Source organism: Leucoraja erinacea, unplaced genomic scaffold (assembly GCF_028641065.1).
Source record: "Leucoraja erinacea ecotype New England unplaced genomic scaffold, Leri_hhj_1 Leri_176S, whole genome shotgun sequence".
In the NCBI taxonomy this organism is placed as follows: Eukaryota; Metazoa; Chordata; class Chondrichthyes; order Rajiformes; family Rajidae; genus Leucoraja; species Leucoraja erinaceus.
The window spans coordinates 42,893-66,399 of NW_026576077.1; the positions used below are offsets into that span (position 1 = coordinate 42,893).

The following is a 23,507-nucleotide window of genomic DNA, read 5'->3' on the forward strand; positions in this document are numbered from 1 at the left end:
AGAAGGAGTGCGGGGCCCGGGGCAGCGGGGAGAGGGAGTGCGGGGCCCGGGGCAGCGGGGAGAGAGAGTGTGGGGCCCGGGGCAGCGGGGAGACAGAGTGCGGGGCCCGGGGCAGCGGGGAGAGAGAGTGCGGGGCCCGGGGCAGCGGGGAGAGAGAGTGCGGGGCCCGGGGCAGCGGGGAGACAGAGTGCGGGGCAGCGGGGAGACAGAGTGCCCCAAGACAATGTTTCTTATTTACAATGTTTCTTATTTAATGTCCCTTGTCTAGTCTGAAATAAAGTTCATTATTGGTTTAGAAGAAATATAATTGTGTGTGTTATATACATTTATATAATTTTCATGTATGTGTGTTTATAAACATTTTATTCTTTAACAAGAATCAACAGAATTATGAACTAATTGAATTATGAATCTAACCCTATATCACGCACAAAAAGTCCCCCCTATCAATCACCCTGCAAGTCGGGTCGGTTCCGGTTACTACAAAATCAACTCAAACACTGTTTGTGAGCCATTTAAAAAGAAATGATTTAAAAAACATTAAAATAGACAATTACCAGAATCAAATTTTATTCTTGACACGAAGTTTGAACTGACAGATTTATGAATCTGACCCACACAAAGTGTTGCCCCGCAACATTGATTACAGTGCGAGTCGGGTCGGGTTAGGTAGGCTCAGGTTGCTAAAATGGGCGTGGAAAATGCCCATGATCCTCTCCATAGCGTACTACACGTCAGTCCATTGCATTTAGCAGGAGTAGCCTATCTTGCTCCGCTATAAGATCTTTGGTCTCCATGGCAACCGGTCCTGCCGCGCCGGTCCTCCCGCGCCGGTCCTCCCAGCGCCGGTCCTCCCGCGCCGGTCCTCCCAGCGCCGGTCCTCCCAGCGCCGGTCCTCCCAGCGCCGGTCCTCCCGCGCCGGTCCTCCCAGAGCCGGTCCTCCCAGCGCCGGTCCTCCCAGCGCCGGTCTTCCAGCGCAGGTCCTCCAGCGCCAGTCCTCCCAGCCCGCCGGTCCTCCAACGTCCCGGCATTCATTCCCTGTGGCGGGTGTAAGATGGCGGCGGTGATGCCCATGATGGGGCGGATTGATGGCGGCTCGCGCTGCTGCTCCAACCGCCACCCCGACTGGATGTGTGAGGAAGTCAGCACCGGGGTGAGTGAGTGGGGCCCGGGGACGGGGGGGGGGGGGGTGGTGGGGGTGGAGAGAGGGGGGAGAGAGGGTGGGGGGGGGGGGGTGTGGGGGGGGGGGGGGGGGTGGGGGGGGGGGGGGGGGGGAGGGGAGGGGTTGGGGGGAGAGGGGAGAGGGGGAGGAGGAGAGAAAAAATGAAAAAATGAAATGATTCAATTTATTGTCATTGTCAGTGTACAGTACAGAGACAACGAAAGAGAGGCCTCTTCACCCGCTGCTCCCTCACCTGGGCCCAACATCACACACGGCCCGTCTCTGCTCACTCACTCCCACACTCACTCACTCCCCACTCCCTCCCTGCCCCCAACACACAGCCCGTCTCTGCTCACTCACACTCCCTGTCCTCCCTCACTCACTCCCACACTCCCTGTCTCCCTCACTCACACACACACACCCTGTCTCACTCACTGTCTCACTACCACTCACTCACTCCCACACTCACTCCCACACTCACACACTCACTCACTCCCCACTCACTCACTCACTCACTCACTCACACACTCCCACACTCACTCACTCCCTCACTCACTCGCTGCCTCACTCACTCACTCACTCACTCACTCACTCACACACTCACTACCACACTCACTCACTCCCACCCTCACTCACTCCCACACTCACTCACTCACTCACTCACTCACTCACTCACTCACTCCCTCCCTCACTCACTCACTCACTCACTCACTCACTCACTCACTCACTCACTCCCTCACTCACTCACTCACTCACTCCCTCACTCACTCCCTCACTCACTCACTCCCTCACTCACACTCACACTGACTCCCACACTCCCTCACTCACACACACTGACTCCCACACTCACTCGCTCCCACACTCACTCACTCCCTCCCTGCCCCCAACACACAGCCCATCTCTGCTCACTCACTCACTCCCTCACACTCACTCACTCACTCACTTACTCCCTCACTCACTCACTCACTCACTCACTCACTCCCTCCCTGCCCCCAACACACAGCCCATCTCTGCTCACTCACTCACTCCCTCACACTCACTCACTCACACACTCCCTCACTCACTCCCATCCTTCCTGTCCCAACACACTGCCCATCTCTGCTCCTCCTGACCCTTTCTATCCCCCTCCCACACAGGACGTCCCCACCCTCGCCGTCACTCACTGCCCGTCTCTGCTCACCCTCGCTCGCCCCACCCCACACCACCTTCACCCACCCTCATCATAACGCAATGTCCATCTCTGCTCTCCCTGACCCTTACCATCCCCTTCCCACCCTGGCCACACCCCCACCCTCCCTCACCGTCCCCCACCCACCCACCCTCACCGTCCACACATTGCCCGTCTCCACACATTGCCCCTGACCCACACCGTCCCTGACCCACGCTCCCTCACTATCCAGCTCCCACCCACCCTCACTGTTGGTTTAAACCGAAAATAAACACAAAATGCTGGAGCAACTCAGCGTGACAGGCAGCATCTCTGGAGAGAGGGAATGGGTGACGTCTGAAGAAGAGTGTCGACCCGAAACGTCAACCGTTCCTTCTCCCCACAGATGCTGCCTGTCCCGCTGAGTTACTCCAGCATTTTGTGTTTACCTACAAGTTTCTGATTCTCTGCAAATTAACATTACTGTGATCAATGACTGTGTTTGGTTTTAATGTTTAGTTTACCTCCGTGAACATCATGTGTGTTTTCATTTGTAAATCCCATTTTCTTTTGACCCAGACTACTATTATGGCGGTGGAGTTTGATGGTGGGGTAGTGATTGGTGCAGATTCAAGGACCACAACCGGGTAAGGCTGTCATTTTCAACAATTGTTTGTAGTAAAAGAATAAGTCCGGTAAATATAGAAACTACATTGATGCACACTGTCACCTTTAGCTGTTTCAGATATGTTTCGAATAGTGAAAGGCCTGGATAGAGTGGATGTGGAGAGGATGTTTTATCTAGTGGGAGAGTCTAGGACCAGAGGGCACAGCCTCAGAATTAAAGGACGTTCATTTAAGAAAGAGATGAGGAGGAATTTCATTAGTTTGAGGGCGGTGAATCTGTGGAATTCATTGTCACAGACGGCTGTGGAGACTGTCAGTGGATATATTTAAGGCAGAAATAGACAGATTCTTGATCAGTACGGGTGTCCGGGGATATGGGGAGAAGGCAGGAGAATGGGGTTAGGAGGGAGAGAGAGATAGATCAGCTGTGATTGAATGGTGGAGTAGACTTGATGGGCTGAATGACCTAATTCTACTCCTATGACTTATGACCTTATGTGCTGTTGTTTATAGCATGTTGCCATGGTAGATTTATCCTAGATTAATCTCATCTGCCTGTACATGATCTATATTCTGAACCGGTTAAAACAAAGATGAGAAGAACTTTTTTCACACAGATTAAAACCGAGATGAGAAGAACTTTTTTCACACAGAGAGTGGTGAATCTCTGGAACTCTCTGCCACAGAGGGTAATTGAGGCCAGTTCATTGGCTATATTTAAGAGGGAGTTAGATGTGGATCTTGTGGCTAAGGGGATCAGGGGGTATGGAGAGAAGGCAGGTACGGGATACTGAGTTGGATGATCAGCCATGATCATATTGAATGGCAGGCTCGAAGGGCCGAATGGCCTACTCCTGCACCTAATTTCTATGTTTCTATTAATCCTGTAGATTAATCTCGTCTGCCTGTACATGATCTGTATTCCTCCTGTGTCATATCTCATACGTCTGAAGAAGGGTCTCGACCCGAAACGTCACCCATTCCTTTCCAGAAATGCTGCCTGTCCCGCTGAGTTACTCCAGCATTTCGTGTCTATCTAATTGTAAGGATATCGTGTGTGTGTGTGTGTCTCTCTGTCTCTTTCTCTGCCGCTTTTGACATGGGATCTTGTTCATGTTTGCAGATCGTACATTGCGAACAGGGTGACGGATAAACTGACTCCTATTCACGACCTGATCTTCTGCTGTCGATCAGGCTCAGCGGCTGATACCCAGGCCATTGCTGACGCGGTCACCTACCAACTCGGCTTCCACAGGTGTGTTCATCACCACGGCAACAAACACACTCCTGCTCAGCATCTGTCACATGATGAAAGAATGTGTCGACTGGGCTCGTATTCACTGGAATTCAGAAGGATGAGAGGGGTTCTTATAGAAACATATAAAATTCTTAAGGGATTGGACAGGCTAGATGCAGGAAACAAGTCCCCGATGTTGGGGGGAAGAGTCCAGAACCAGGGGTCACACAGTTTAAGAATAAGGAGTCGGCCATTTAGGACTGAGATGAGGAAAAACGTTTTCACCCAGAGAGTTGTGAATCTGTGGAATTCTCTGCCACAGAAGGCAGTGGAGGCCAATTCACTGGATGTTTTCAAGAGAGAGTACCTGTGGACAGCTTGGTTGTAAACACATATAGTCTTTTTGCTGAGTGGGTAGCACACAACAGATCAAAAAGCTTTCCCCGAAACATGTGAGAATAATAAATGTGGCCGTATTTAAAGGGTTGATGAGTGAGGCCGGAATATATGGAGTCACACAGAGTGGAATCAGGCCCTTTGGCCTCACTTGACCAAGACCCAGCTGACCAAGATGCCCCAGAAACAGACTGACTTCTCTGTTTCCGACACAATCTCTTCTGTTCCTTTTCCGCTCGCTGCCAGTTTGGTTGTGATGTTACAATGATCCCAGCCATCCCCAATCCCTGATGCCGGCATGGCACGGTGGCGCAGCGCTTAGAGCGCTAGAGACCCAGGTTTGATCCTGACTACGGGTACTGTCGATACAGAGTTTTTAACCTTCTCCAGGTGCTCTGGTTTGCACCCACACTCCAAAGATGTGTGGGTTTGTAGGGTAATAAGCCTCTAAATTGTCCCGAGTGCGTAGGATAGAACTAGTGTACGGGCTAATTGTTGTCGGCACAGACTCGGTGGGCCGAAGGGCCTGTTTCTGCGCTGTGTCGCTGAAACTAAAAACTAAATACTTCCTTTCTTCACAGCATTGAACTTGATGAACTTCCACTGGTGCAGACGGCTGCCAATTTGTTCAAAGACATGTGTTACAAATACCGGGAGGAGCTAATGGCGGGGATCATTGTTGCCGGTTGGGATCAAAGAAATGGTGGACAGGTAAAGATTTTGTCGATTTAACTTCTGGGACCAGAGGCTGGCTCTTGGTTTCCCAAACTTAAGATTCCTCAGTCAGACGGGACGGGAGAATAAAGTAATATTTTATTTCTTCCACCTCACAGTGCCATTATTTAGCATCTGAGGCCCAAGTTGTCACTCGTTTTCTGTTTAAAGACACAGAGTGCTGGAGTAACTCAGCGGGTCAGGCAGCATCTGTGGAGAACATGGATAGGTGACGTTTCACAGAGTGCTGGAGTAACTCAGTGGGTCAGGCAGCATCTATGGAGCTAAGGAAATAGGCAACGTTTTGGGCTGAAACCCTTCCGGGTTTCGGCCCGAAACGTTGCCTATTTCCAGAAGGATTTCGGCCCGAAACGTTGCCTATTTCCTTCGCTCCATAGATGCTGCTGCACCATAACTCAGCGGGTCAGGCAGCATCTGTGGAGAACATGGATAGGTGACGTTTCACAGAGTGCTGGAGTAACTCAGCGGGTCAGGCAGCTTCTGTGGAGAACATGGATAGGTGACGTTTCACAGAGTGCTGGAGTACCTCAGTGGGTCAGGCAGCATCTGTGGAGAACATGGATAGGTGACGTTTCACAGAGTGCTGGAGTAACTCAGCGGGTCAGGCAGCATCTGTGGAGAACATGGATAGGTGACGTTTCACAGAGTGCTGGATTAACTCAGCGGGTCAGGCAGCATCTGTGGAGAACATGGATAGATGACGTTTCACAGAGTGCTGGAGTAACTCAGTGGGCCAGGCAGCATCTGTGGAGAACATGGATAGGTGAAGTTTCACAGAGTGCTGGAGTAACTCAGCGGGTCAGGCAGCATCTCTGGAGAGAAGGAATGGGCGACGTTTTGGGTCAAGACCTTTCTTCAGATGACCCGAAACGTCACCCATTCCTTCTCTCCAGAGATGCCGCCTGTCTCGCAGAGTTACCCCAACATTTTGAGTCGATCTTCGGCGTAAACCTGCACCTACAGTTCCTTCTTCTTTTTCTGTTGGTCTCCAGTCTTCATGGTAAAACAGAGGAGAAATACTCCGTGTAGATCTTGCCCATCACCTGCCGCTCCTATAGATGACGGCTTTGCATTCTGGGTGGCCCTATCTCTCTCTAGTTCATCATTTTCCATTAATGTATGTATAAAATGCTTTTGGATTCTCCTTAATCTTATCCATCCCTCACCACATTTTTCACCAGTCTGGTTTCTTTAAGTATGTTTGTGTTCACTAAACTCCTCCAGGGATGCATCTGATCCCAGCTCCCGGTACCTGGCCGATGTTTCCCTTTGCCCTGGCGGGCGCCTACATTCCTCTCGATATCCAGGCTCATTCATCCTTACTCGCACATATCTTGCACTTGGCTTCGAGGATGAATGTGTGAGCTCCCATTTGTAAATCTGCCAGCTCCTTCATTGTATTTGGTTTTAGTTTGGAGATACAGGGTCTGCGGCAGGAGAAAACCGAAGCACTCGGAGAAAACCCACGGGGAGAAGGTACAAACCCCGTACAGACAGCACCCGTAGTCGGGATCGAACCCGGGTCTCCAGCACTGTCGGGCAGCCACTCTACCCCTGCGCCACAGTGCCGCCCTACACATATCAATGTGTCTTTAACAAAAGGGAATCCAGTAACTGGTTCCACGGTGGTGGGAAACATACAGTGTGTGAATCATTATCTTGGTCTGAGATGCAGCTCTTTGCTCAACACTGCGTGATACTTTCCCAGGGTTTACAACATAAATCTGCCCCCAGCTCCCGCACTCATCCCACGGTTCATTGTCACAGAATCGTTGAGAAATTCCCAACCTAAAAGTATCAGGGAGGTGGCAACTTGTGCCTTGCGCTTGTCCATTTGATGGGGCCACAGCTCAGTGGTGTTAGAACCACAGGTCATGGTTTGTCTCCTGAGTATCGGATCACCTGGTGACTGAAACAGTTGTGCCGGCATTCACACCCCCCCCCCATGGTGACTAACCCTGCCCCTCCCACAGAACGTGGATATGGAGAGAGACACAGAGAGAGTTGTCATATATCCTGAAACAGGATAGACACAGAATGCTGGAGTAACTCAGCGGGACAGGCAGCATCTCTGGAGAGAAGGAATGGGTGACGTTTTGGGTCGACACCCTTCTTCAGAAGAGTCAGGAGAATGGGAAACGAGACATATAGGGCTGATGAATGAAAGATATGCAGAAAAGCAATGATGATGAAGGAAACAGGCCATTGTTAGCTGTGGGCTAAGTGAGAATGGGAACCTGGTGTGACTTGGGTGGGGGAGGGATGGAGAGAGAGGGAATGCCGGGGTTACCTGTACAATCTGCCTTCATCTCTGGCACCACGTTCCAGGCTCCCACCACTCATTGCAGCACAACTTTCCCCCGTCTCACCTTCGAGCTGTGCCACGTGCACCCTGGGACAATGGGCCTCACTTCTGACCCATTCTTTGCCTCTGATCATTTTAAATACTTCTCATATGTTGTAAAACAAACTAACGAGGTGTTGTGGTCTTGTATCAGCCTACTCGGCTTGTACTCACTAGAATTTAAAAGATTGAGGGGGGATCTCATAGAAACTTACAAAATCCTTAAGGGGTTGGACAGGCTAGATGCAGGAAGATTATTCACGATGTTGGTGAAGTCCAGAACAATTTAAGGATAAGGGGGAAATCTTTTAGGACCGAGATGAGAAAAACATTTTTTTTCACACACAGAGAGTGGTGAATCTGTGGAATTCTCTGCCACAGAAGGTAGTTGAAGCCACACAGTTCATTGGCTATATTTAAGAGGGAGTTAGATGTGGCCCTTGTGGCTAAAGAGATCAGGGGGTATGGAGAGAAGGCAGGGATGGGATACTGAGTTGGATGATCAGCCATGATCATATTGAATGGCATTGCAGGCTCGAAGGGCCGAATGACCTCTACTCCTGCACCTATTGTCTATGTTTCTACAACGCCCCACAGTACACACAGCATGGACAATCAGCCAGAGGGTGATTTATTAGCTCTTTCTGTAACCTGTAATGGCCCCTTGCCAAAATAACCTCATTGTCCACTTTAAAAATACCTAAAGACGCGTGCGACAATCCACAGATTCAACAACCTCTGGCTAAAGAAATTCCTCCTCGTCCTCATCCTCCCCTTTCTAACAATACGTCCTTTTATTCTGTGGCTGTGCCCTCCAGTCCTAGATATAGATATGCCATTTATTGTCACTATACATGTACAGTGAAACTGAAAGCTGCTCGTGCTCAGTGCATACATACAATTTAGCACAACAAACAAGAAACAGAAAAAAAAACAGAAGGGAGATGGGGGGGGGGGGGGGGGGGGACATATATACATATATCATATATACATATATACAGATGGAAGTCCGTGTTGGGCGGTGTAGTCAGTGCATGTGTGAATTTGAATTTATGGTAGATATAATTCTCGGAAAGCAACTATTCCTGAGTCTGTTTGTCCTGGATTTGATGCACCTATAGCGCCTTCCAGAGGGCAGCAGGTCGAACAGTCCAAACGCAGGATGGGAGCTGTCTTTGATGATCTTCTTTGCCCTGCTAAGGCAGCGGGAGGTGTAGATGTCCATCAGGGAGGGGAGAGGGCAGCCAATGATCCTCTGCGCTGTCCTGGTTACCCTCTGAAGCCTCTCCCTGTCTGCCATGGTGCAGCTGCCATACCATGCTGTAATGCAGTATGTCAGCAGGCTCTCGATGGACGAGCGGTAGAAGGTCAGCAGCAGGTTAGAGTCCTGTCTCTCCCATTACTGAAGAAGGGTTTCGGCCCGAAACGTTGTCTATTTCCTTCGCTCCATAGATGCTGCTGCACCCGCTGAGTTTCTCCAGCATTTCCCATTACACCTATGGTTTAATTTAAATCTTTTTAATTGAATTTTGAATTTGACAGCAATGTGCATACATACATACAATGATAACAGACAGTGATAGTCAGGACATAATTGTACAACAGTATGTAAACGACTCTCAAAACCCTTACCCTTACCCACCCCACCCGGGGACAAACAACACTCACATACGTACACACCCACACAGATACGGTAAGATAAACCTATGGTTTAGTTTATTACAGTTATGTGTACCGAGGTACAGTGAAAAGCTTTTTTTTTTGTCGCGTTCTACTCAGTCAGCGGAAAGACTGTGTACATGAAGGTAGACAAAAGTGCTGGAGAAACTCAGCGGGTGAGGCAGCATCTATGGAACGAAGGAAATAGGCAACGTTTCGGGCTGAAACCCTTCTTCAGACTGAACATGATTACAATCAAGTTGCCCACAGTGTACAGATACAGGGGAAAGGGAATAACATTTAATAAATGCCGCCCGCGGTTGAAATGAAGATTATAAAGAGTGGAGCAATTGCAATGAATGTTTGTTGATTCACTTCTGGGACTTGGCACAAAGCCATCAATTCCACACTGTGTGAACACAGAGGAAGAAGAGGAGGGAAGAGACTGCAGACCTAAGACTTTTGCCTCCATCACAGTGAGGAGATGCTGGGTGGACTCACTGTGGTGGATGTTAATATGTGTTTATTGTTGTTTTTATTGTATTATATGTATGACTGCTGCAATTTCGGTCTGAATGACAATAAAGGCTGTCTATCTATCTAATTAGTGATGTCGAGGAATCCTGGGCTTGAACCTTGCAGGGACTGGTTCCCAGCACACTTGCACACAGAGGTGTCGGCATGGGAGAGCTACAGACATTAATAGCCCACACTCTCTCTCACTCCCCCATTCACAGGGCCTTGCATTGAAGTGGGCAAGGTGTTGCAGATCAAAGGGGTTCGAGTTGAAGGGACATTTCACAAACTCTCAGGGTCTGGGGCGCTGAGATCAATTCCTCTGTTGTCTGTTTCTCTCTCTCTCTCCCTCTCTTCCCATACACCATCTGTCTTCTCTATCATCTGTACCTATCCATTTCTATGTACCACATACACGTGTTAGACCGGCACCGTGGCGCAGCGGGTGGAGCTGCTGCTTCACAGCACCAGAGACCCAGACTCGACCCTAATCTAGGTTGCTGTGTGTGTGTGTGTGTGTTCGTGTGTGTGTGTGTTCGTGTGTGTGTGTTCGTGTGTGTGTGTGTGTGTGTGTGTGTGTTCGTGTGTGTGTTCATGTGTGTGTGTGTGTTCTCCCTGTGACCATGTGGGTTGTCGAAGATCTTGTTTCCAATGCTTTCAGTAAAGTAAAGACCTATCCTTTTTCTGCAGAAGTTTAGCAGAAATGGCAGGAAACCTCTTGATGAAAATATTAATTTACATATCTGCAAAGTTTTGTTTGCTAACTGGCCTGTGAAAGTTGAGCAAACTGAGGCAGGTAGAAAAAACGTTTTTTATAGAAGATCCATTAATCTGAAGAAGGGCCTCGACCCGAAACGTCACCCATTCCTTCTCTCCAGAGATGCTGCCTGACCCTCTGAGTTACTCCAGCTTTTTGTGTCTATCTTCTTTTGTACAATCTGGATGGATTTTCCTGACTCGGGTTATTTAGTCCAAATTGCTAAACAGTTCTTTATGCAGTGCGGACTTTGAATAATGGCTTCCGCATGTATCATTTATGCAAAATGTTGCTTAGGTTCCAATTAAAGCACTATTAAACTATTGACACTTTCCCAGGTTTGCAACGTAAATCTGCCCCCAGCTCCTGCGCTGATCCCACAGCTCATTGTCACAGAAGCGTTGAGAAATCCCCAACCTACAAGTATCAGGGAGGTGGCAACGTGTGCCTTGCACTTGCCCATTTGATGGGGCCACAGCTCTGTGGTGTCAGAATCACAGGTCATGGTTTTGTCTCCTGAGTATGGGATCAGCTGGTGCCGGCGTTCCCACTTCACCCCCCCCCAGGGTGACCCCTCCCCCAGAAGGTGGGAGATTGGTGTGAATTTACTCAGTATTGTCAGTTATCTGCACAAATACATTCCAGTAGGTGTTGACTTGGAACAGCAGCAGCACAGGGACAGGCCCTTCGGCCCACAATGTCCGTGCTAGACAAACTGATCCCATCTGCCTGTACTTGATCCATATCCCTCTATTCCCTGCGATTCCATGTGTCCATCTCGTAGAGTCACAGAGTGACACAGCGTCAGGCAACACAGTTGGAGAGACACAAATGCTGGAGTAACTGGCAGCATCAATGGGTGACGTTTCGGGTCGAGACCCTTCTTCAGACTGCCTGTCCTGCCGAGCTACTCCAGCTCTTTGGTTGAAAGCAGCGTGTGCAGTTGCTTCCTGCGTTGTGTTAGTTAGCATTGTGTGTGTGATTCCAGGTGTACACAGTCCCGATGGGCGGCATGATGGTACGGCAGCCCTTCTCCATTGGTGGCTCGGGAAGCACCTACATCTATGGTTATGTTGACTCCAGCTACAAGCCGGGGATGACAAAGGATGAGTGTTTGGACTTTACAATGAGAGGTAAGTGTGGACAGAATGTCCCTTCCAGATACTTACTCCAAGATCAAATCAGTGCGAGTGATCCCAACACGAGTTTCACACTCGCCATGTACAAAATCATGAGAGGAGTAGATCGGGTAGATGCACAGAGTCTCTTCCCCAGAGTAGGGGAATAGATCGGGCAGATGCACAGAGTCTCCTCCCCAGAGTAGGGGAATAGATCGGGTAGACACACAGAGTCTCTTCCCCAGAGTAGGGGATGCATTTCGTTGTCTCTGTACTGTACACTAACAATGACAATTAAAATTGAATCTGAATCTGAGGGGAATAGATCGGGTAGATGCACAGAGTCTCTTGCCCAGAGTAGGTGAATAGATCAGGTAGACACACAGTCTCTTCCCCAGAGTAGGTGAATAGATCAGGTAGATGCACAGAGTCTCTTCCCCATAGTATGTGAATAGATCGGGCAGATGCACAGAGTCTCTTGCCCAGAGTAGGTGAATAGATCAAGTAGACACACAGAGTGTCTTCCCCAGAGCAGGGGAATAGATCGGGCAGATGCACAGAGTCTCTGCCCCAGAGTAGGTGAATAGATCGGGCAGATGCACAGAGTCTCTTCCCCAGAGCAGGGGAATAGATCGGGCAGATGCACAGAGTCCCTTGCCCAGAGTAGGGGAATTGAGGGCCAGAGGACACAGGTTCAAGGTGAAGGGGAAAAGATTTAATGGGAATCTGAGGGGTACCTTTTCCACACAAAGGGTGGTGGGTGTATGGAACGAGCTGCCAGATGAGGTAGTTGAGGCTGGGACTCTCCCAACATTTAAGAAACAGTTGGACAGGTACATGGATAGGACAGGTATGGAGGGATATGGACCAAGCGCAGGCAGGTGGGACTAGTGTTGCTGGGACATGTTGTCCGGTGTGGGCAAGTGTCCATGTTGGCTATGACTCTATAGTCCGAGGATCTCCAATGACGTCGCTGGGAGGTGAGGACTGCCCTCTAGTCGGTTCAGTTGCCTGATAACAACCGGGAGGAAACTGCGGTCAACCCTCGCAGTTACGGGGGCAGTGGGGGGTTAGGTGTCCATTATTGCTGATTGTCCACCATAACCCAGTGGGGGGTTAAAGTGTCACCCATGGCTGGGAGGGTGGGAGAGAGGGAGGGAAGGAAGGAAGGTCTGTGTTTATGTGTGTGTGAGTGTGTCTGTGTTTAGATGTGTGTGTTTCTGTGTGTGTGAGTGTGTTTTGTTGTGTGTGTGAGTGTCTGTGTTTGAGTGTGTGTTTCTGTGTGTGTGAGTGTGTTTAGATGTGTGTGAGTGTCTGTTTATGTGTGTGTGAGTGTGTCTGTGTTTAGAAGTGTGTGTGTCTGTGTGTGTATATGTGTGTGAGTGTGTCTGTGTATGTGTGTGTGTGTATGTGTGTTTATGTGTGTGTGTGTGGGTGTGTCTGTGTAGATGTGTGTGTGAGTGTGTCTGTATATGTGTGTGTGAGTATGTCTGTATATGTGTGTGTGAGTTTAGATGTGAGTGTCTGTGTTTGTGTGTGTGTGAGTGTCTGTGTTTAGATGTGTGTGTGGCTGTGTATATGTGCGTGTGTTTAGATGTATGTGTGTGGCTATGTGTGAGTGTGCGTTTCGATGTCAGCGTGAGTGTTTCTGCGTTGTGTGTGTGTGTGTGTGAGTGTGTGTTTAGATGTGTGTGCGTTTCGATGTCAGCGTGAGTGTCTGTTTAGATGTGTGTGTGGCTGTGTATATGTGTGTGTTTAGATGTGTGTGTGTGTGTGGCTGTGTGTGAGTGTGTGTTTAGATGTGTGTGTGGCTGTGTGAGTCTGTGTTTAGATGTGTGTGTGTGCGTTTCGATGTCAGCGTGAGTGTGTCTGCGTTGTGTGTGTGTGAGTGTCTGTTTAGATGTGTCTGTGTGTGTGTGACATGTTGTTTGTGTTTCAGCGCTGGCGTTAGCCATGGACCGTGACGGATCGAGCGGGGGGGTGGTCCGCTTGGCGGCGATTACCCAGGGGGGAGTGGAACGCAAAGTTGTGTCCGGGGGTCAGCTCCCGCGCTTCCCGTTAGCGTGAAGATCTGCCCTACATCCGTGGCCTTGAAGGTTCACGCTCCGCTCCTGCAGTGTGCAGCGCTGTTCAATCCCAGCTTGAGACAACATCTTGAAACAGACGGCAAATAAACTGCCAGCGGTGCTGAGCGTGAGTGTTGTGTTCAATAAATCACCCGATTCACAACTTGTTTTATTCAGAACGTCTTTTGTTGCACTACTAAATAAGGCCCATACACTCACGTATCCCCACTTGTCTCCTTGCACACTCATATATCCACTTATGCCCCTGTCCCACTTAGGAAACCTGAACAGAAAGCTCTGGTGATCTTGCCCGCGCCCCATCCAAGGTTTCCGTGAGTTGCCAGAGGTTCTGGTCACCTGCCTGGACAGCCTTGACCGAAGTGTGAGCTGCATCTACTGACCACACACACACGCGTAGTACACTCACACTCAAACACACGCATGCACACACACACACACACGCGCACTCGCGTACACTCACACTCAACCACACGCATGCACGCACACACTCACACTCAAACACACACGCACACTCACACTCAAACACACGCACACACACACTCACACTCAAACACGCACACACACACACTCACACTCAAACACGCACACACATACACACACTCACACTCAAACACGCACACGCATGCACGCGCGCGCACACACACTCACACTCAAACACACACGCATGCACGCATACTCACACTCAAACACACAAGCACACACACACACGCATGCACGCACACAAACACACGCACGCACACACTCACACTCAAACACACACACACACACACACACACACACAGTGGGGATCAGGGACAGCGGAGGAGCGTTGTCTGCGCGATGAAGAGGAAGGTAAATGGCTGCCGCAGAGCACGTTAAGTCGTTTAGAGAGCGCGGGAGGGAGGGAAAGAAGTGGGTGAGAAGGAGTGGCGACAGGTTCAAGAAGTTTAATAAAGTTAGTGGGCATTTTACCTTCCGGTGGATCTTCTAGTGGTCACAGCTTAAGGATAAGGGGGAAATCCTTTAAAACCGAGATGAGGAAAACATTTTTCACACAGAGAGTGGTGAATCTCTGGAACTCTCTGCCACAGAAGGTAGTTGAGGCCAGTTCATTGGCTATATTTAAGAGGGAGTTAGATGTGGCCCTTGTGGCTCAAGGGATAGAAACATAGAAACATAAAAATTAGGTGCAGGAGTAGGCCATTCGGCCCTTCGAGCCTGCACCGCCATTCAATATGATCATGGCTGATCATCCAACTCAGTATCCCGTACCTGCCTTCTCTCCATACCCCCTGATCCCCTTAGCCACTAGGGCCACATCTAACTCCCTCTTAAATATAGCCAATGAACTGGCCTCAACTACCCTCTGTGGCAGAGAGTTCCAGAGATTCACCACTCTCTGTGTGAAAAAGGTTCTTCTCATCTCGGTTTTAAAGGATTTCCCCCTTATCCTTAAGCTGTGACCCCTTGTCCTGGACTTCCCCAACATCGGGAACAATCTTCCTGCATCTAGCCTGTCCAACCCCTTAAGAATTTTGTAAGTTTCTATAAGATCCCCTCTCAATCTCCTAAATTCTAGAGAGTATAAACCAAGTCTATCCCAGTCTTTCTTCATGAGACAGTCCTGACATCCCAGGAATCAGTCTGGTGAACCGTCTCTGCACTCCCTCTATGGCAATAATGTCCTTCCTCAGATTTGGATCAGGGGGTATGGGAGAGAAGGCAGGTACAGGATACTGAGTTGGATGATCAGCCATGATCATATTGAATGGCGAATGGTGCAGGCTCGAAGGGCCGAATGGCCTCTACTCCTGTATCTATTGTCTATGTTTCTAGGTCCTGAAAACCAGAGATCCTACAGGATCTTTGCTGAAAATTCCAATGAGCCAATGAAAATGGCTGGTCAGCGAAGGAGATTGGCTTTGACTGCCCGTCAGTAGATAGCGAGTCCACTCCACCGGCTTTGACCACACGCCCCCTTACAGGCCGCAGGATGTTGCTGTTGCCGCTCACCGCTCACCGTTGCCACGGTGCTGGGCTGGTTCTATCACTGTCACCGAGGCCCAACTCCATCCTTTATATGCAGGAAGGAACTGCAGACGCTGGTTAACATCCAAGGTAGTGCCAACATGCTGGAGTAACTCAGTGGGCCAGGCAGCATAGAAACATAGAAATTAGGTGCAGGAGTAGAGGTCATTCGGCCCTTCGAGCCTGCACCCCCATTCAATATGATCATGGCTGATCATCCAACTCAGTATCCCGTACCTGCCTTCTCTCCATACCCTCTGATCCCCTTTGCCACAAGGGCCACATCTAACTCCCTCTTAAATATAGCCAATGAACTGGCCTCAACTACCCTCTGTGGCAGAGAGTTCCAGAGATTCACCACTCTCTGTGTGAAAAAAGTTCTCCTCATCTCGGTTTTAAAGGATTTCCCCCTTATCCTTAAGCTGTGACCCCTTGTCCTGGACTTCCCCAACATCGGGAACAATCTTCCTGCATCTAGCCTGTCCAACCCCTTAAGAATTTTTGTAAGTTTTTCTATAAGATCCCCTCTCAATCTCCTAAATTCTAGAGAGTATAAACCAAGTCTATCCAGTCTTTCTTCATAAGACAGTCCTGACATCCCAGGAATCAGTCTGGTGAACCTTCTCTGCACTCCCTCTATGGCAATAATGTCCTTCCTCAGATTTGGAGACCAAAACTGCACGCAATACTCCAGGTGTGGTCTCACCAAGACCCTGTACAACTGCAGTAGAACCTCCCTGCTCCTATACTCAAATCCCAATTCTTAAGGGGTTGGACAGGCTAGATGCAGGAAGATTGTTCCCGATGTTAGGGAAGTCCAGGACAAGGGGTCACAGCTTAAGGATAAAGGGGAAATCCTTTAAAACCGAGATGAGAAAAACTTTTTTCACGCAGAGAGTGGTGAATCTCTGGAACTCTCTGCCACAGAGGGTAGTTGAGGCCAGTTCATTGGCTATATTTAAGAGGGAGTTAGATGTGGCCCTTGTGGCTAAGGGGATCAGGGGGTATGGAGAGAAGGCAGGTACGGGATACTGAGTTGGATGATCAGCCATGATCATATTGAATGGCGGTGCAGGCTCGAAGGGCCGAATGGCCTACTCCTGCACCTAATTTCTATGTTTCTATGTTTCTTGCTATGAAAGCCAACATACCATTCGCTTTCTTTACTGCCTGCTGCACCTGCATGCCTACCTTCAATGACTCTGCATCTCTGGAGAGAAGGAACAAGGGGTCACACAGTTTAAGGATAAGGGGGAAATTGAGAGGGGATCTTATAGAAACTTACAAAATTCTTAAGGGGTTGGACAGGCTAGATGCAGGAAGATTGTTCCCGATGTTGGGGAAGTCCAGGACAAGGGGTCACAGCTTAAGGATAAGGGGGAAATCCTTTAAAACCGAGATGAGAAGAACTTTTTTCACACAGAGAGTGGTGAATCTCTGGAACTCACTGCCGCAGAAGGTAGTTGAGGCCACACAGTTCATTGGCTATATTTAAGAGGGAGTTAGATGTGGCCCTTGTGGCTAAGGGGATCAGGGGGTATGGAGAGAAGGCAGGGATGGGATACTGAGTTGGATGATCAGCCATGTTCATATTAAATGGCGGTGCAGGGCCGAATGGCCTCTACTCCTGCACCTATTTTCTATGTTTCTATGAATGGGTGACGTTTTGGGTCGAGGCCCTCTTCAGACTCGAGCCAAAACGTCGCCCATTCCTTCTCTCTAGAGATGCTGCTTGACCCGCTGAGTTACTACAGGTGTCTATCATCATAGAAACATAGAAATTAGGTGCAGGAGTAGGCCATTCGGCCCTTCGAGCCTGCACCGCCATTCAATATGATCATGGCTGATCATCCAACTCAGTATCCCGTACCTGCCTTCTCTCCATACCCCCTGATCCCCTTAGCCACAAGGGCCACATCCAACTCCCGCCATTCAATATGATCAACTGTTGTAAGCTGCAAGATCCTGTCTCAACATCTGGTTCCTGATACCCCACTGTACATGGGAAACCACACTTTCATATCCATGTCATGAATGCACTGTCATAGAGTGATACGGCATGGAAACAGGCCCTTCGGCCCAACTTGCCCACACCGCCCAACATGCCCCATCTACACTAGTCCCACCTGCCTGCTTTTGGCCCATATCCCTCCAAACCTGTCCTGTCCACGTACCTGTCTAACTGTTTCTTAAACGTTGGGATAGTCCCATCCTCAACTACATCCTCTGGCAGCTCGTTCCATACACTCACCTGTTCCATACATCCACACCTGTGTGGAAAAGTTGCCCCTCAGATCCCTGGTGCTTGTCCTGCTGAGTTACTCCAGCACTTAGTGTCTTAAGGTAGACAAAAATGCTGGAGAAACTCAGCGGGTGCAGCAGCATCTATGGAGCCAAGGAAATAGGCAACGTTTCGGCCCGAAACCCTTAGGGTTTCGACCCGAAACGTTGCCTATTTCCTTCGGGATTCGACCCGAAACGTTGCCTATTTCCTTTGCTCCATAGATGCTGCTGCACCCGCTGAGTTTCTCCAGCATTTTGTGCACCTTTGATTTTCCAGCATCTGCAGTTCCTCCATAAACACTTAGTGTCTTAACCTGGCATCATGTCTAGCACGGACATTGTGGGCTGAAGGGCCTGTCCCTGTGCTGCTGCTGTTCCATGTCAACACCTACAGGAATGTGTTTGATAATACTGAGTAAATCCACACCAATCTCCCACCTTCTGGGGGAGGGGTCACCCTGGGGGGGAGTGTGAATGCCGGCACAATTGTTTCATTCACCAGGTGATCCAATACTCAGGAGACAAACCATGACCTGTGGTTCTAACACCACTGAGCTGTGGCCCCATCAAATGGACAAGCGCAAGGCACAAGTTGCCACCTCCCTGATACTTGCAGGTTGGGAATTTCTCAACGAATATGTGACAATGAGCCGTGGGAGCTGTGCAGGAGCAAAGCCTGGGAAATGATCACGCATTGGACTGAATATTCCTCATTGGAATGATCCATCTAGGTTCAATAAAAGAAGCATTTTCAACCGGTGCAGGAAGTCACAACAGATGCTGGTTTACATAGAAACATAGACAATAGGTGCAGGAGTAGAGGCCATTCGGCCCTTCAAACCTGCACCATTCGCCATCCAATATGATCATGGCTGATCATCCAACTCAGTATCCCGTACCTGCCTTCTCTCCATACCCCCTGATCCCTTTAGCCACAAGGGCCACATCTAACTCCCTCTTAAATATAGCCAATGAACTGTGTGGCCTCAACTACCTTCTGTGGCAGAGAATTCCACAGATTCACCACTCTCTGTGTGGGAAAAAAAATGTTTTTCTCATCTCGGTCCTAAAAGATTTCCCCCTTATCCTTAAACTGTGTGTGTGACCCCTTGTTCTGGACTTCCCCAACATCGGGAACAATCTTCCTGTCCAACCCCTTAAGAATTTTGTAAGTTTCTATAAGATCCCCCCTCAATCTTCTAAATTCTAGCGAGTACAAGCCGAGTCTATCCAGTTTTTCTTCATATGAAAGTCCTGACATCCCAGGAATCAGACTGGTGAACCTTCTCTGTACTCCCTCTATGGCAATAATGTCTTTCCTCAGATTTACACCAAAGGTAGACACAAAATGCTGGAGTAACTCAGCGGGACAGGCAGCGTCTCTAGAGAGGACGTTTCAAGTCTGTAGAATGATCCCGACCCAAAACTCCACGCATTCCTTCTGTCCACAGATGCTGCCTGTCCCACTGAGTTACTCCAGCACTCTGTGCCTGTCTACCCGTCCACACTATTTCTGTTATCCCACTTTCTCATCTATTGGCAGCAAACTAGGGGCAATTTACAGAGGGGAAATTCACCTACAAGCCTGCACGTCTTTTTGGATAAGTGGGGGAAAACCGGAGCAATGTCCTGCGGTCACATGGAGAAGGTGACATCTCTGTCCAGGCGCCGGGAGTTGAACCCATGTCTCTGGCGTTGAAACAGCAGCTCCACCCGCTGCGCCACCACGCCGGCCTAACACGTGTATATGGGACATAGAAATGGATAGATGCAGGTGATAGAGGCGACAGATGGTGTATGGGGGGGGGAGAGAGAAACACACAACAGAGGAATTGGTCTCAGCTCCCCAGAGTGAAATGTCCCTTCAACTCGAACCCCTTTGATCAGCGACACCTTTGCCCACTTCAATGCAAAGCCCTGTGAATGGGGGGAGTGAGAGAGAGTGTGGGCTGTTGATGTCTGTAGCTCTCCCATGCCGACACCTCTGTGTGTGCAAGTGTGCCGGGTCCCTGTGACGTGATTCCACCTTATCACTGTACTTGTAAACATGTACATACTGTCCGCTGACTGGGTCGAACGCGACAAAAACAAGCGGTTCATTATACCTCGGTACACGTGGCTATACACTAAACTGTTCTTGTGTGGGAAGGAACTGCAGATGCTGGTTTAAATCGAAGGTAGACACAAAATGCTGGAGTAACTCAGGCAGCGTCTCCAGAGGGAATGGACGGCTGGCGTTTCGGGTGGAGACCATTCATGTTATTCCCTTCATCATGTATCTGTGTGGGGTGTACAGCGTTTGTTCTGTGTGTACGCGGTGCCTGAGTGTACCCTGGTTTAGAGAGGAGGAATCTGACAGATAATATTCTTGCTATTGAGGGAGTGCAGCGTAGGTTCGCCAGGTTAATTCCCGGGATAGCGGGACTGTCATATGCTGAAAGAATGGATCTACTGGGGCACTGGAGTTTAGAAGGATGAGAGGATATCTTATAGAAACATGTAACAATTCTTAATGGATTGGACAGGCTAGAGGCAGGAAACATGTTCCCGATGTTGGGGGAGTCCAGAACCAGGGGTCACACACAGTTTCAGAATAAGGGGTCAGCCATTTAGGACTGAGATGAGGAAAAACGTTTCCACCCAGAGAGTTGTGAATCTGTGGAATTCTTTGCCACAGAAGGCGGTGGAGGCCAATTCACTGGATGTTTTCAAGAGAGAGTTAGATTTAGCTCTTGAGGCTAACGGAATCAAGGGATATGGGGAGAAAGCAGGAACGGGGAACTAATTGTGGATGATCAGCCGTGGTCATATTGAATGGCGCTGCCGGCTGGAAGGGCCGAATGGCCTCCTCCTGCACCTATTGTTTATGTTTAGAAACATAGAAACATAGAAATTAGGTGCAGGAGTAGAGGCCATTCGGCCCTTCGAGCCTGCACCGCCATTCAATATGATCATGGCTGATCATCCAACTCAGTATCCCGTACCTGCCTTCTCTCCATACCCCCTGATCCCCTTAGCCACAAGGGCCACATCTAACTCCCTCTTAAATATAGCCAATGAACTGTGGCCTCAACTACCCTCTGTGGCAGAGAGTTCCAGAGATTCACCACTCTCTGTGTGAAAAAAGTTCTTCTCATCTCGGTTTTAAAGGATTTCCCCTTTATCCTTAAACTGTGACCCCTTGTTCTGGACTTCCCCAACATCGGGAACAATCTTCCTGCATCTAGCCTGTACAACCCCTTAAGAATTTTGTAAGTTTCTATAAGGTGTGATCTCCCATTTTGTCGAGGGTTGGGGGTGGGGGTGGGGAGGGAGAGATCTGCGGGTGAGAAGATGCTCATGTCTACACCTTTGTGTTAAACAGCAGGCTCGGTGGGGGGTTAATGTGGACCCTTTGGCTCTGACAGTAGAGGCCGGCGGCCCCTTCAAAGGCACAAGTTGCCACCTACTCGCTACTTTCCAGTTCCCAACCTTTCAAAGAGTCTGTGCAGCAGGATCATAAACGCCTATCCTCAGGGGGCTGGGATGGGGAAGAATGTCTTCTCTCAGGTGGTTCTTAAAGACATTACAACTCTTTGCTGTTTACAGCCCAGGCTGCAGAACCTCGCTGGCTGTTTTCAAGCTGAGAAGTTTTTTTAAAATCCGTGTTGGGAGGAACTGCAAGTGCTGGTTTAAACCGAATGTAGACACACCATGCTGGAGTAACTCAGCGGGAACGGCAGGCAGCATCTGTGGAGAGAAGGAATGGGCGACACAGAGCTAGGGGTCACACAGTTTAAGGATAAGGGGGAAATCTTTTAGGACCGAGATGAGAAAATCTTGTTTTCACACACAGAGAGTGACGAATCTCTGGAACTCTCTGCCACAGAAGGTAGTTGAGGCCACAGTTCATTGGCTATATTTAAGAGGGAGTTAGATGTGGCTAAAGGGATCAGGTGGTATGGAGAGAAGGCAGGGATGGGATACTGAGTTGGATGATCAGCCATGATCATATTGAATGGCGAATGGTGCAGGCTCGAAGGGCCGAATGGCCTCTACTCCTGCACCTATTGTCTATGTCTCAGGTCGAGGCCCTTCTTCAGATTAATAGTGTGGGATTAATATTCTACAAAATCACCATTCTCTCCACAGATGCTGCCTGACCCGCTGAGTTACTCCAGCACTCTGTGAAACGTCACCTATCCATGTTCTCCACAGATGCTGCCTGACCCGCTGAGTTACTCCAGCACTCTGTGAAACGTCACCTATCCATGTTCTCCACAGATGCTGCCTGACCCGCTAGAGTTACTCCAGCACTCTGTGAAACGTCACCTATCCATGTTCTCCACAGATGCTGCCTGACCCACTGAGTTACTCCAGCACTCTGTGAAACGCCACCTATCCATTTTCTCCACAGATGCTGCCTGACCCGCTGAGTTACTCCAGCACTCTGTGAAACATCACCTATCCATGTTCTCCACAGATGCTGCCTGACCCGCTGAGTTACTCCAGCACTCTGTGAAACGTCACCTATCCATGTTCTCCACAGATGCTGCCTGACCCCGCTGAGTTACTCCAGCACTCTGTGAAACGTCACCTATCCATGTTCTCCACAGATGCTGCCTGACCCGCTGAGTTACTCCAGCACTCTGTGAAACGTCACCTATCCCGTGAGACACAGAGAGGGAGAGAGTTGGTCAAATTAGTTCAATTTGACGACGTGCGTGTGAATGTGTGAAACATTCTTTTAACTCTGAACTCTTTGATCAGGCCCCTGATTGAGGTGGAGTGAGGAAAACTGGTGCTTGAAGCTTTCCCGTGCTGACACCTTCATCTGGTCGACACAGAGTCAGTGTTGCCACGCTGTATCTCTAAAGCTGAAGCATGTGTCGGAAAGAACTGCAGATGCTGGTTTAAACCGAAGATAGACGCAAAATGCTTGAGTAACTCGCAGGACAGGTAGATTCTCTGGAGAGAAGGAAATAGGTGCAGGAGTAGAGGCCATTCAGCCCTTCGAGCCTGCACCATTCGCCATTCAATATGATCATGGCTGATCATCCAACTCAGTATCCTGTATCTGCCTTCTCTCCAAACCCCCTGACCCATTTAGCCACATCTAACTCCCTCTTAAATATAGCCAATTAACTGTGTGGCCTCAACTACCTTCTGTGGCAGAGAATTACACAGATTCACCACTCTCTGTGTGAAAAAAAAATGTTTTTCTCATCTCGGTCCTAAAAGATTTCCCCCTTATCCTTAAACTGTGTGGCCCCTTGTTCTGGACTTCCCCAACATCGGGAACAATCTTCCTGCATCTAGCCTGTCCAACCCCTTAAGAATTTTGTAAGTTTCTATAAGATCCCCCCTCAATCTTCTAAATTCTAGCGAGTATAAACCAAGTCTATCCAGTCTTTCTTCATATGGAAGTCCTGACATCCCGGGAATCAGTCTGG

General features: G+C 49.3%; 1 protein-coding gene across 1 annotated transcript; it reads left to right on the forward strand.

The window, feature by feature from the left end:
- Positions 1–995: 995 nt before the first annotated feature.
- psmb6 (proteasome 20S subunit beta 6) lies at positions 996–13,927 on the forward strand. The gene is made up of 6 exons (XM_055666035.1): positions 996–1,153; positions 2,889–2,956; positions 4,060–4,191; positions 5,151–5,280; positions 11,569–11,713; positions 13,638–13,927. Exons 1-6 carry the CDS (start codon positions 1,055–1,057, stop codon positions 13,763–13,765), a joined length of 702 nt encoding a protein of 233 aa, XP_055522010.1. The 5' UTR covers positions 996–1,054; the 3' UTR covers positions 13,766–13,927.
- The last annotated feature ends 9,580 nt before the right edge of the window (positions 13,928–23,507 follow it).